General features: G+C 41.4%; 1 protein-coding gene across 2 annotated transcripts in view; it reads left to right on the top strand.

Moving 5' to 3' along the window:
* Positions 1-14682, top strand: part of ST8SIA5 (ST8 alpha-N-acetyl-neuraminide alpha-2,8-sialyltransferase 5) — a 48130-nt gene that overhangs the window by 21152 nt on the left and 12296 nt on the right. For both annotated transcript variants that reach the window (XM_071425816.1, XM_071425815.1), the window contains 3 exons: positions 6295-6387; positions 8833-8919; positions 12568-12712. In XM_071425816.1, the coding sequence (XP_071281917.1) occupies positions 6295-6387; positions 8833-8919; positions 12568-12712 (325 nt within the window). The remainder of the gene's footprint in view (positions 1-6294; positions 6388-8832; positions 8920-12567; positions 12713-14682) is intronic.

Genomic DNA, 14682 nt, shown 5'->3' with positions numbered 1-14682 from the left:
ATATACATGAACAGCCTTTAAAGGACAGAAATATAAAAGCCACTCCTCCTCTGATGAAGATCAAACTTATGGATATATGGCTGGTCCATGGAAGCACTTTTGGTTTTTTGAAAGCAAAAATTTTAATTTGGAAAACAGGCACAATATCTTGATCCTTGTCTTGATGGATGGACCTATCTAAAATGATCTATTATGAAATCCCAGGAAAGCTTACAACTCTGTAAGACCAAACATCTCAAAATATCCTAAGTGAATGGTCAGTGAGTTCATGAATCTATAGCTTTTAACCTCAGCTACAAGAATTTCCTGGAAAACCTTAGCCCCTGTACAAGAATTCTAGATCCTGAATTTTAGTTACTCTGATTCTTCTAGAAAGACAGCCAATCTTGAACTATACATGCCATTTCTATCTTTAGCTTCCAGGCATTGAATACTATTTTTCCTTCTATACTGTATTGAAAACCTTCCTGCCACTGGTAATTGCTTCCTGGTGCAGTATCTCCTTATTCAGTCACCATATGTTTAGATTAAGCTTCACACGCCTCTCATAATATTTTAGAATCCAGAAAATTTCTGCAGGTCCTTTTGCAACTCTCACCAGTGTCTCAAACCCCCAAAGATGAAATGTCAGAGGTGGATGCAGTAATTCAGAAGAGCTATCACTACATGATGCATGCAGAGATAAATGACCATTTTATCTTGCTTATATTTTAATATTTTTACATGACACAGCTCATGGTGGCATATTTTGCTCCCACCTACAGACACATACTAAAAGTTCATGATCAGTTAGACATCTAATGCATTAGAGATGAAGATGGTACAGGGTTTAAACCAGTATTGCCAGTAACATTTTCATCAGCACATGGTAGGCAGTAGGAATGTGAACCGTCTTTTTTAATATTTGTTGTGCCCAAGGATAAGACAATCAAATAGTTTCATGAAGCTGTGTAAAAGAAGCCTGCTGCTTCTCCAGTCTCCTCGGTTGAGCCTCTTCCTCTCTCAGTTCAGCCTTTCAAGCACCATCCTGTTGTGGACAAGTCGACTCAGGCCCTCAAATAGCAGAAACAGCACAAGCAGCAATGTGATTTTTCTTTTCTTTTTTTTTTTTGTGTCACAGTCCTGTTGAAGTTTGAATTCATCCAAGAGTACCGCAGATTGCTGCTTCTCTTGCCACATCTGCATCAGTTTCTTTACCTGCTGAACAGGGATCATCCCTTTCCAATGGGACAAAATAATCTTGGGAGAACAGGCCATGCAAAGTGGTAGGATGCTTTTATTAAGGGAGAAAAACCCCTGAATTGATGTAAAGCCCTTAAACCTTTTGACCAAATCTTGTAGGTGTTGATGTTGTCACATAGAAGCATTAAGAGGAGTAAAGGCCAGAGGGATTTGGTCTCTCACAATGGGCTCTGATGAAGTCAACTCTTACTGTGCTCTATTCCAGATGAACTGTCCAGGGCCTCTAGAGCTGTGATACACTCCACCCCAGCAGTATTTTTGCTCCAGGGACCTGAAGGTTCCATGGGGACCTTGCCAGATGATGTGAGTCCCCTGTGCTTTGGGGAATGTGTGCTCTGGCACACTTGGGACGTTCCTGAGTAAGGAAGGTGAATCTCGACCCAAGGTTGTCCATGGATCTGCCCGTACTGATGAACACAGGCACTGCTAATTGGACAGCATTCTTAATAAGCATTTAGTAGAAGCCTGCGGGGCTTGGTTCATTTATTCTCATTTCTTAGTCACTGGATAATGTATATTTTTGGAAAGATCTTTGTTTTTCCTGCAGGGTAGGTGGAATCCTTCCTGCCATGCTCTGTGGTCTCGCTGTGCAAGTGCTGCAGCCTCACTGCAAGCAGTGTTGAGAACTGGCACTTCAGAAGTGAGCAGAATGAATGGGAAGGCAGCTTCAGAAAATGATTCTGCTTAAAAGATTCCTGACCATTGCAGTAAATTATACTTTTAAACCTTTGTTCAGTATATCAGACAACTCAGTGTCTCAACCCAAGCGTCACTTGAAGGCAGGATTGAAGTCTCAGGCTTTTTAATTCGTGTAGTGTGATCAAGAAAAGCTTACTTCTGATCAAAGCAGGAGCAGCCCAACTGCAGATGATCAAAGACCTCAGTGTTAGCTGATGTACTGAGAAACCAAATGTGTCTCTCACTGGCAAGCTCAGTAGGCAGCTCAGCTGGAGGTGAGGTTGCAATGGGGGACGTGAAGGTAAGAAAAGAAGAAAGGTTCAGTCAGTCAAAAATGGAAAATTACAGAGTGAATAGCATCTAATTCCTCGGTACTCAGTGCAGTGGGCTGTAAAAAACCAGTGCCCTCTGAGCACTTGCAGCTTGTGTGGTGTTCAGGCACAGGATTTGACCCTGGAAAAGTGTTGTGGGTTTGAAAGCTACAACTGACGTGAGCAGACGCAGAGCAGTGAGTGGTGTGTACCACCCAGTGCCCTGGGAAAGCACAATCCTACATGCAACTGAGCTGTTTGTTGTAATTCATTCGCAGTTGTGTTCTTAAGGTAAAGAATCATGAATTCTTGTATTGGTTTTCCTGTAGACTTGTGACCTTTAAAGGGATAGAAGTTATTTATGTTTCGTCAGGGGCAGTGGAAAAATGCAGGGAGAGGACATTATGGCGGTGACAGATCAACTCTGTTTTATGGATAATAAAGCTTGACTGTCATTCTTGTAAAGCCAAAGCACAGACCTTTTCTGCAGCAAAAGGAGTAAGTAGTATAGTCAGGTTTGTCACTTGTCACTAATCCAGAACATAAATCAAAATAAACTGAACTACATCCTTGTTTCTTAGCTGGAGATCAGACTGAGGAGGATGATGGGGAGGACAGTTTCCATTTATGCTAATTAAGCTTTCTGACAGGCAAATGTATCTTCATTCACAGGGAACTACATGTTTTGGAGTGGGAGTTAATAAGCAGGAAGAGCTCTCAGAGACCAGGGAGTGGGTGAGACTGATGCTTCCTCTGGGGAAGTGTGGGGGCCTGATCTCCAAACACTCCCTGCAGGTCCAGACCCTTGCAAGATGAGGACGTGGGTTTAAAGGACATCTCTGGAGGTTGAGGGAACCCATGCCCCTTGTGCTAGGGCCTGGTGTTGTGCAAAAGCTGCACTCTAGGAAAGCACAATGTGAAGCACTTCTGTGGGAAGAGGTTGTCCAGTGCTCCAGGGAACAGCCTCTGCTAATATCCTCTAATATCTGCAGCAGGAGGAATCACTGTGAAGCAAATAAAAAGCATGAATACTCCTGGGAGAAAGAGAGAAACTTTTTTTCCTGAGTCTATTGACCAGCCACTGTCTTGAAAAATTCCCAATGCTGTTGCAGCACTGTTGTTATGTGCAGCTGATGTGCAGAAGCATCCATAGCATTACAACTAAGGAGGGTTCAGTGGCTGTCTGTCTGCTCCAGTGAGGTTCAGGCTGAGGAAGGGCAGCCCAAAGGATGTTTATTCAATATCCTGGCATCACTGAGCTCACTTCAGTCAAACTGACCCCATGGCCAGCAGCATTTTCTCCCCTCTCTGTGCAGAATGACTCTGCCATTGGTGTCCCCTGCCTTTGCTGCACGTGTCCCATCAGCCATGTGTCATCCAGCCCATCCCATGGATCCTCCCTCTGCACTTCCATGGGGTACTAAATGCTGAATTCAATGCTCCCAGTGGCTCTGTGGGGAAAGCTGAAGCTGTTGTGAGAGTAGAGGCTTGCAGGACTGTGCTTTTTCAATCTATAGGCTCATGGAATAGCTCTGCTAGAAACGCAGTGTTGCCTCATGGATTGATTTCCTTTCAGATCCAGAAGTGGTTTATTTTTGACCCAATCATTTCCTTCTTAACCTTCTGCTGCTGTGGTAACACATCCTTTTTCATTTCTATTTTTGGTTTGTGGATTGAGTAAACAGGCAACGATCAAAGGGAATGGCTGGGACACAGGAAATTTCATCTCCATTCCATAAAATGACATCTTTGACTCCAGTGCCACAGGCTGAAGGCAGCTTTCCTGTGCTGTGGTGCTCCCACGTGACAGCATGTGCTGTTCAACATCTGAGCTGCTGCGCTCTAACCTAGCATCACAGCCAGAAGTGCACAGGAAAGATAAAAATAAATGTTAATCTAGATTTTTGCTCTGCTTATCTCTCCTGAGGCACATTCAAGGCACTGAAATGAAGTGTTGGGAGGCAGGTGAGGATGAGGCTGATGGGCATTGCTCATTCCTGCACACCCTGAGAAGCAGGAGGGGTGTGTGAGGTGCTCAGTGCTGTGTGGGGGTGTGTACCTGCCCCGTGTCACTGTGTAGAGCCTGCACGTCCAGGGTGCCAGCATTGCCTTACTCAAAGAACCAAAGAAAAGCATTGATTCTGAAAAAGACAGTCAGAAAAATGATTATTTCAGAGGATCAAAATGTTGTCTGTACTGGCAGCCAGAGGGTACTCCTTCAGCCCTGGAAAATTCTGTGAATTTTCTGTGAACTGTAAGAAATTCTATGGTGCTGTCTAAAGAGAGATTTTGGTTTAGTTTGGGGAAGTTGATCTGGGGTACATCCATGCAGGGCTTTGGCCTGGTGCAAGCAGGTGGGCTCTTAATCCAAATCCAGTTGAAGCCTCTTCCACAAGTTGCTCAGCTCCAGCTCAACAAGGCAAGCACATGGGAGATGTGCCAGGGCAGTGGATTTCAGCTGCTCCTTAGCAAATGCTGGATGTCCAGGTGAATAACTCAGCTGGAAGGAGAGCGTGAGCCTTTTGGTGAGAACCCAGGCAAAGATTCATGTTAGGTGTCCCTTCAACTGTCTTTTCATAGAGTTCTTACTGATCTTGGAATACTTTAATCACATATTTTCTTCTACAAAACTTATAAAAATACACATTTTTTGCCTTGAAGGCCATACAAACATATTCACAAATAGCCACGTTTTTTGAGCTATTGGGTTCTTCTGACTTCTTTATTAGGAATTTTTTTGTTCTCCTGCCTGCTCTTAAGAATGGGTTTCCTCCTTTCAGTCTCAAGGTTTGAGCCTCTCACTGGATCACAGAAATGTTTGGTTTGGTGTTTGACAAAGCTGAGGTGGTGAAAACCTCAGGGAGAGGTGAAGGAGACACTTTCTAAAGCAGCACTTGACAGGACAGAAATATTCCCTCTTGAAAGCAAATTGTTTTGGGAGGCTCTTGGACTTTTTCCAGTTACACATGGGTCAAACATTAATTTTGATATTATTTTGCAATGACACAAACCTCAAATATTCCATTTCCAGTGATGGCTTGAATGGAGCTTTTCCACAAATCTTATCTTTATATTTCTCATTGAAGATTCAAAAATGAGTTCTTGGAGTTACAGCCTCATGAATTCCAGGATTTTAAGGGATCCATCAAAAGAGCTTTCTCTAGTCTTGTTCATAATACCTATTCCTCCAGGTCACCTTCTCTTAGTTTTGCATTGTCCTCTCAAGTGTTTCATGGGTATGTGCAGGTCTTAGGAATTAGGTTTTAATAGAGACTTCTAATGATTAGGAGTGAAACTAAAGCAGAGCTTGGTTTAAACCCAAAATCTTGTTTGTCATTTCAATGCAGACTCATTGAGTTCATTTGTCAGCCTGGGCTTTTTCTTTTCCCTAAGCATGAGTAGCTACCATTGTGGTATTCTTCCCCTTCAGCCCAGTGACTAAGGTAAAGAAATTAGCCAGTAAAGTAAATATTTCTGTCTGTATTTTAATCAAGAATATCACTCCTATTTGTGCTGTGTCTGATCATTCAAATCCTTTTGTTCTTAATTTTTTTCCCCAGAATATAATCCCTCTTTCTGCTCACTTCTAAACAGACCAAAAGAGTAAATCCCAGTGAAAAGCTCAGTTGCTCAGGAGCTATGAAATAGCCTCCACAGATGGAATACAACGTCTAGCACTTTTCTGGTACTGTTTTTTCCAACCCAGCACAGTCAGGCACCCCAAAGATGGGAACAGTGTCCCTTAAATGATCAGTGCTTTTGCCCTGACTTTCAGTTCCAGCTGCCAAGTGCTGACTGCTAGAAAAGGGAGCTGGTCCTTGTTGTTGCTTCAGGATTGATGATCTCCTGTAGGAATGGACAAACTGGGCATGGGAGACTGTTCTAGGACCAGCAGGGACATCTGTGCTTTCCTGTGAAGCAACAAGCTGCCTATGGGCCAGGCAGTCAGCCTCAAGTTAGGAAAAAATCATAAATGACAACTTTCAGCAAAATTCTGTTGATGTGCAAGATAATTATTCTAGCCTAAACCTTATTTATGATATCTTTTCTTGTCCTTCCTCAGGTATTTTGAGTTTTATGAAGGGCCTTTGGAGTACAACTCTACAAAATGCCTGGAATTAAGGCAGGACATCATTGAGGTGAAGGTCTTGTCTATGTAAGTATGAGCTAAATGTAAAAAGTAGAAGTACTTAGCAATAAAATCATTGCTAAAAGTGTTACTTCTGGGGCACGATGGAATGGTATCTTACAATTACATGCCAAAAGGCTCCAGAGGTGACATCAACAGGGATCTCAGAAGGGATCTCTAGCCTTCTCTTACCTGTGCAAGCAGTGTTTGAATTTGATCTGAGTTCCATTTATAGAGCAAGGAAGCTTTTCCCATACATTGAGGCATTTTGGTCAGGCCCACAATTGTTGTTGAGACTATAATACAGTGTTTGTAATATCATATTTTCAGTAATTGAAGGGTAAGAACAGCCAGACTGACTCATGCACGTGTCTAGCTTAAGGCTCTTTCATTGACAGTGGCCAGTAGTGAAGGCTGAGAAAGAAAGAAAATGTTCAGCCCTTCCTGATAATAAATATTGGCATGGGGACTTGTGGACTGGTAGAAGGAGTCCAGAACAGAGTAGTCAGAATGGACAACAGACCTTTCTATTAATTTGTTTGGATATTTTCTGAGCCCGTTTGTATTTCTGGCCTTTTCTAACAGCAGAGTTTCACAACTCAAAACCCCTCAGTGAAAAGGTAAGAAAACATGATTCTGGGAAACAATAAAATACCTCTAAATTGTGTTTTGTGGTCCAATAAGTATGTCAGGAAACCAATGAGTTGAATGAGATGTATGTATGAAGCCACAGTGAAGGAACTGAGTGAAAAAAGTGAGTTTGCCAGTACGACAGTGCACAGCTGGGCAATTTTAGTGTTGCCTTTTTGCATTTTTCAGCATTTCACTGTGTTTAGGTGCTTAACTTATGCCTGATCCCTCACCACATCTAAAGCAAATGGTTTATTAATGTTGCAGGCAATGCACAGGGTCTGAAAAGTGCACTGGGAATGTCAGTTCAAAGTGCAGCTCCACATGTGCACAACATTGAGCAGCCAGGGCTACAGAAAATAGAGTTTGTTGCTCCAGGTCTGCACGATTCTGAGCGTGCCTCCCTGACTGACTCTGTGCACAGCAAAATGTAGGTTATGTCCTTGCCTCCTGCACTGGATGAAGGGTACACGAGTAACACACTTTGCACGGCTTGCTGACTCGCAGCGCTTAAAAATAAAAAGGAGGGGTGAGAATGTCACACTTCTCCAGTGTTCTGCTGAAGATCAGGAGCTCTGATTTGTTTTTTTTTTCTTTTTGCATGCACAGAGAATTCCTCATTTTTCTTCATCTTACTCAGCGGCCCAAGGAAGGTAGTGGAGTCCTGCTCAGCTAGATACAAGCTACCCTAAATTCTACAGTAGACACCGTTTGACATTAAACTCTTTTACTCTGCTGGTCTCTTCTGATGTTCTTGATTCAAATGTGCTATGTTTCCCACGTCAGCCCTTATGGTAATGGAAGATTTCCAAGTTAATGTGCTCTGGTGGGCTACAGAAAGTACAATATGACCTAATTCCTTCCTGCAACTTCCTCAGCCTGGGAAATGCTCGGTTCTACTCACATTAAATATATAATTATCTTAAAAGTCTATGCTTTATTCAAACATTCAAAGCCCTCAAGTCTGAAAAGAACTCATTAAGACCTATCAATCTAGCAGAAATCACAGACTTCCAAATTTCTTAGCCAGATTATACAGTTGCTTCCTACCTCTAGATATTTGCAAAGCCTTCATTATCTCTGTTGTCCAAATGTACCAGAATATGTGTGAACTTCAATGTGGAATTTCTTGGAATTGGTGATATCATCAAAAAATGAGTCATCCTGTATCAGCTTAGTTGAAATAGGAGTGAGGTTTTTTTGGTTGTTTTTTTGTTTTTTGGGTTTTTTTGGGTTTTTTTTGGGTTTTTTTTATGTGACTACAGGTGTACTGATTAGCAGAGGAGGAGGTAGAGATCCTTATGTAATGAGCTTTTCATTTCCCCTTACCATCACAGACTCTTATCCCTACACGTGAGCTTATAAATTGTTCATAAAATAAATTTACCCACAGTGTTGTGCTGTAGGATCTCACAGATCAAGTTAACCTCACCAAAATGCAGCTTTAGTTGGCCAAATTAATCCCCTTTTCCATTATCCCCCTCCTGGGCCCTTCTGCTGGGTGCACCTTTTTCCCAAAACCCAGCTGATTGAAACTCATTTGCTTCCCAGCAGATTTTGGTAGAGTAGCTGCTTCTTGCTCAATATTGCATTTTTTTATCCTGAAAAAAAAAAACAGAGAAAGCCTATCAGGGAGAAGAAATCAGTCCCAAACATCAATTCTTGCATGCACTGGGCTTGGAGTGGCTATGTCTGAGCAGAAAAAGGAAGAAAAATTATAAATTTTGTTCTGTTGAGACTGGCTGATTTGTCCCATCAATTTGTATGGTATTCTATCTGCAGCTGTTTTAGGAAATTAAGCTCTTGTAATAAACTTAATTTTTCTTTTTTTTTATATTTTAGGGTGAAACAAACTGAATTGTTTGACAGATGGAAGAGCCTACAGATGTGCAAATGGGAGATGAATGTCACAGAAGCCAATTTATTCAAGTAAGAATGTCTCAAATTAATGAGACTGGGTAAAATTTACTTTGGTTTGAGCTTAGCTTCTTGCAGAGATCAAAATTTCACATGGATACCAAGAGTAAGCGTGACAACATTTGGAATACCATCCTTTTGAATAAATGTGGACTTTCCCCCCTGCTTTAAAAAAAACAACTCAGCAATAAGATTTCTGGCATGTGGAAAAGTCTTCCAGGAAAGGCAAGGAATTTGATGTGGGAAAGACTTCCAGGTGTTATTTGGGCATCAGTGAGGATGGACATGAGATTTAATGGCTGCACCATCATGTCAGCCTAATTGTCTGGCTTGGAATGGTAATATCACTGGTGATACTGCAAATTTGGCCTACAAAATACTCAAACTTGATTTCTTCTGGGTGTTTTAGGTACCTTGGTTTTAGTCAGACCTTGGTTATGACTTTCTCTGGTTGTTTGGTTTTTTTTATAATGGCTTCTCAGCTATTACTCACAGATTATCTACATATTTTTTCTGGTCTTCAGAGACCTCTCAGTTAATTTCTGTAGTGTTCTGTCTTTCTTCCTGTAACTTCTCTGCTGAGGGTCCTCCTTTCAAGACACAGCTTTTGGAACTGGCCTTGTGAAGGCAACAGTGGATTGAAGCCAGTTTTTTGAATGTTATATATTGATATATTCCAGTGCCATATTTCAGTAGGTTTTGAGAAAACAAGCTATTTCAGGGTAAGTGCTGTAGACTGAAGTCTGCAAGTCACTGGTACAATTCAGAGATGTTGTTTGTAATAAGGCCCCCAGCTTTATCCAAATTCTCTTGCATGATTCCAGGAAATAGCTGTCAGGAGTTAATGAGAGAGTGTGAGAATGCATGTGCTGAGTTAGTCATTGACATCTTTAAAAATAACATTGTTAGTCTCAGACTCATAACAGTTTCTCCAATGTGATCTCCACACCTAAATTTTTTTAGGTGTTTGGTTTTTGTTTGATTTTTTTTTTTCCCCTGCACTTTTCCTGGAAATTACTTGGTAGGCAATTATCAGAACCTGTTTTGAAGAGGAGAGTCATTCAGGATTGCAGCTCATTATTTTAAAAACAGCTGGAGTGAGAGGAGTAATAATTGTGCCCAGAGAGAAAGCAGCACTTTGAGGTATGGAAAGGAGCCCTTTGAGCTTTGGAGGCCAGAGCAGAGGTGGGAGCAATAAGAAAGGAGTTTCCAAAGACCACCAGGAGGACCATCAGTCTATCTCAGGCCACCAACACCAGCACATTTAACAAAGAACCCCTCTCCACCCTGTGCACTGAGAGAAAAAAGAGATGAAGGACTCCTGTCACTGCTTCTACCTGCCTGACTGATATATCACTGCTCCAGGAACCCTCACTGGCACCCAGATGTAAACCTAATCTCTGTCAGCTGGTTTCAGGACAACAGTAGTGCTTGTAATTGAAAAGGAAAAAAAATGTGTAAAGCCTATTTCATCTGTGTTCAGTGGGGCAGAGACAGCCGTGTGCGAGTTTGTGGGGAAGCTGCTGTCCCTTAAAAGCAAACCAGGGTCTCTGAGTTTGGAGGCTGTTTAGGAGGAGGATGAAATGTGTAACCCTCCAAGCTGTGGGATTTTGAGCTTTGCCAGTCCAGTCCCACCATGTAAGATGGGGAGAATCCAGCAGCTTTAAATGGCAGATACTTGAGCAGCAGAGAGGGATGAAGGGCAAAAATCACAATAAAGTTTGTACGTAGAGACTAAGGAAAGCAGTTTCCTTGAAAATCTTCTTCCATCAGATATCAGGCATTCACAAAAAGGACTGTGCCTCTGGAAAACCAGCTGGACATTAAGGAAAAACATCTCTTCCAATTCCTTAAGGAGCAGCCAATTAAGAGGTTTTTCTCATATCCCAACTATAACAATTCAATTCCTTGAATCTGTTTGTAATTGTTTTTGCTGTTAGACATTATTCATTGACTTTTTCAGTCTCATTTGCTGCCTTGATCTGATGGTCATTTTGTGCCATCCTGCATGAGTCAAGTATATGAGAGTAATTGGACATCACTGAAATGTTTGCATAATTCTCTATTTGCTTTCTGGTGCTTGTAATAAAGCCCATAAAGAAGACAGGCTTATTCTTCCAACTGAGAATATGAGGCCACACACCCCAGAGGCAAGGCATTTAATCTGGGTTATTTGAGAGCCATCTGGCTTTGCCTTCATGCTCGTACATTTGCCATGACATGTATTTTTTGCTAAAGGTATCAAACACATTGACTGGGAAATAAACCATCTCTGGAATAAGGGTGGGCAAAAACCACCCTTCCAGGGCTTCCAGTGCCACCAGGGAAAGAAGAAAAGCATCCAGGGCAGGATGGGAGGTGGAAAAGGGAATCTTATTTACAAAGCTGCTTTTCCCATCTACATTTCATGTGTGGGGGGGGTTTAGTTTTTGGGGTATTGGTTGTTGGTTTTTTTGGGTTTGGATTGAAGGTATTTGAGATGGTAGTTTATGTTTGGATTTAAGTGCTTATTTTTTTTAATTAGTAAAACAGATTCATTACTGTGAGTTTGGCAGCTTTTTATTAGAAGGCAGAAAATGGTTCACAATCTTTTGTTATATGGTTTTTTAAGACTAAATATTTAATTAAGAATTTACACTTAGATTATTTTTTTCTTTTAACTTAATAACTGATTCTAAAAAGTTTGTAACATGGATTTTTTTTTGTCTAATTATGAAATGTTACTTAAACTTACAAAAAGAAGGAAGAAAAGCATGAAGAGAAACTTAGGATGACACTTTGTATTTTTTATTTTGCTTCCATCTACAACATACTAAAAATTTTAAAACTTAAATTTTTTACTAAGTGATACACTAATTTCTATAATTTATTTTACACTTTTGTGGATTTTAGTCTATTTTGAAGTCCAGGAAACTTTTTAAATGAATGAGGGTTAAAGTTAGTGCTCCCTTGGGGGTTAGGATACTTAAGGGTAGACAGAGAAATATTTTTGGTGTTTTAGGTCATTAGTCTGAGATTTTTGATTTTTAGGCATGACCAGTTTGCCTGGCACCAATCTGTCGGGGCCACATCACCTTCCTGATGCACACATGTGCAAGGCTAAGGGCAAAATTAAGATTTTTGAAGTTTTTTTTTGTTGTAGCCAAAGTGTGCTGTGCTCCACAGCAGTCTGTCAAGTGGGGCAGTGTCTTTGGGTATTGCTGTGTTTAAATACTGCCCTGCCACATTTCCATGTCTCCAGAGGGACTCTTGAACTCCTACATTTCCTGCCCAGTGATGAGTGTATAATTCATGAAATGGTGACGATGTCTAAAGCAGAGAGGGATTAATTCAATTTTGCCAGGATATGGGAGGCAGAAGTTCATCTCTGGGACTAGAGCAGGGCATAACTTGCACATGAATTCCCCACAGCCTAGAAGAGACAAGTATAGGTATCTAATTTACTCTCTTTTCTTTTTGTTTTGCCACAGTTTTCTCAATCTAAGAAAATTTCTCCAAATCTGAAGTTTTCTGAATGAAAATCCAGCAAACCACCATTTTACCCATCCCAGAGCTAAAAAAATTCTTTTTGGTGAAAAATACCTTGTTAGGAGTAACAGCAATTGCAAATCCTGTGTTATGCCATCAGCTCCTTGATCTTATTTCTTTTTCATTTCACAGGTCTACTCTGTCAAGGTGTTGCAATGCCCCATCCTTTCTGTTCACCACCCAGAAAAATACTCCCTTGGGAACTAAATTGAAATATGAAGTGGACACGAGTGGAATCTTTCATATCAACCAAGAAATCTTCAAAATGTTTCCAAAGGTGCCTCTACCCATTTGCAGGATCAGCTTCACTGTACTTGCTGCATTAGGCACTGTCCTATAGCCAAGCATTTAGCACTTGTTTGACATTTCTACAGAATTCACTGCTTTTTTTTTTTTTTTTTAATATGATATTTTAGATGATTATTCTGTTTTCTGGGGTCATCTGCAAAATATATACATACACATTCATCCATATATATATATATACACACACACACACACACATATATATATATATATATACATACATATATACACACATATGTATGTAATTTCCTGCAGAATATTGCTGACTTAGGAGCAAAGTGGATAATGAAAATAGAAAGCTAAATAAAAGAGACACTGATTTATCAGAACTCTTTCAAAGTATAATATTCACATATAGTAAATCCAACATTTGAGGGTAGGTCTGATTTTCTTTTTGGGGGGATTATTTTATAATTCCTATTCACAATGACTATTTTTATACTTATTTCCCTTCACAGATTATCTGTGAACAGGCTTCATAATTTTTAAATGTATTCATCATAATGATTACTCAAAGCCTTTCCAGCAAATAACACTTGACCTCCAGGGGTACTCAAGGTTGTAATCAGTGGGCAATTCCCTCTGCACAGAGTGGCTGATGAGCAGGAATGGGCTGATATGGCTGCAGATTTATCACAGGGCACACCCCTTCAATTTACAGCAGCATACTTGGAGGGGGTGGCTGAAATTGATCCCTTTTGAAAAGTCAGACCTATATTCAGGTTAAGTACTTAGATTTGTGCCGCTGAAGGCACAAATCTAAGGGTCCAAGCACTTCTAATCCTTTGGCTTTCTGAGCACTGCTGAGAGGAGGGGAAGTGTTGTTGTCTGAATGTGCACATGGGGAGCAGGGGCAGAAGCAGGGAAGGGCTGGGATCCAGGAAAGCACTTTGGCATCTGGAGATGTGCAAAGAATGGGTACATCTAAATCCAGGACTATTATCCTCAAAACCCTGCCTGATTAGGCAGATGAGTGCATCAAAGTCTGAACACCTGAGATCTGCTAGGTTTGTCCTGGATGATCAGGATGCTGCGAAGGCATCATTGCATGCCAAAATGCCTTTGGGAGTCACTGGGCAGTGACCAAAGCCACCCTCTGCACAGGAGCAGGGCTGTAGCCTCTCACATGTAGGAAATAAAGGGCTGAAAACACAGAAGCAATGCTGTAGGAGCAAGAGCCTTGTGCTAAGCATGGACACCTGGCTTCTGATTTCCCTTCCAGGGCTGCCAAGGGACTGTGTGTTAAGAAATCACTGCATAAAGCACAGACAGCTCCATATTTCCTCTCTGTCAGACAGCTGCTGCTTTTCTCAGACAGGTGTGATTGCATGCCCTTTTTGCCTCATGGCTTATGGATGCCATGGAAAGATCCTGGGAATAATCACCCAGAAATGTCAAGCCACTCTTGCATCCCTCTGTAGTTTGCAGCGTGAGATTATTGATAAAATATGTATGTACCAAAAACGAGCACTCTCATGCTTATGTAAGCACATCCCTACATATTCATAAGGTGTAGCATGGCTCAGTTCTTCGTCACAGCCCTCTCACCCTAACAGCCCAGTTTGTTCTCAGGATGTGATTTTCACTCTCTGGCTCCAGCAGCAGCTGCATCTCTGTGTGAAGGCAGGATTTTTCCCAAAGATTACAGGAGGATGCATCATCCACAAGTCCATAAAGGTGCCTGACCAAAGGCAGTGCTGGTAGTGCAAATGCTAATTAATAATCATTAACACTATCAGTACAGTTACTGGTAAGCAGTAAAATTTGGCCTGCTTTCTGCAATGTGCTGTCTGACAGACTTCTTGGGTTTTACTGGCTGCCCTGGAGCTCTGTGTGCAGACTTCCCAAAAGCAGGACACCAGAGCCTGAGGAGCCAGCAGTTTGCAGGCAGCTCAGAAAACAGTGCCTGAGCTACACTAATTCATGGTTTGTGCCCTCACG

This window comes from Agelaius tricolor, unplaced genomic scaffold (assembly GCF_023055355.1).
Source record: "Agelaius tricolor isolate 1412-34295 unplaced genomic scaffold, bAgeTri1.0.p SCAF_4, whole genome shotgun sequence".
In the NCBI taxonomy this organism is placed as follows: domain Eukaryota; kingdom Metazoa; phylum Chordata; class Aves; order Passeriformes; family Icteridae; genus Agelaius; species Agelaius tricolor.
This window is presented reverse-complemented; position numbering and strand designations above follow the sequence as displayed.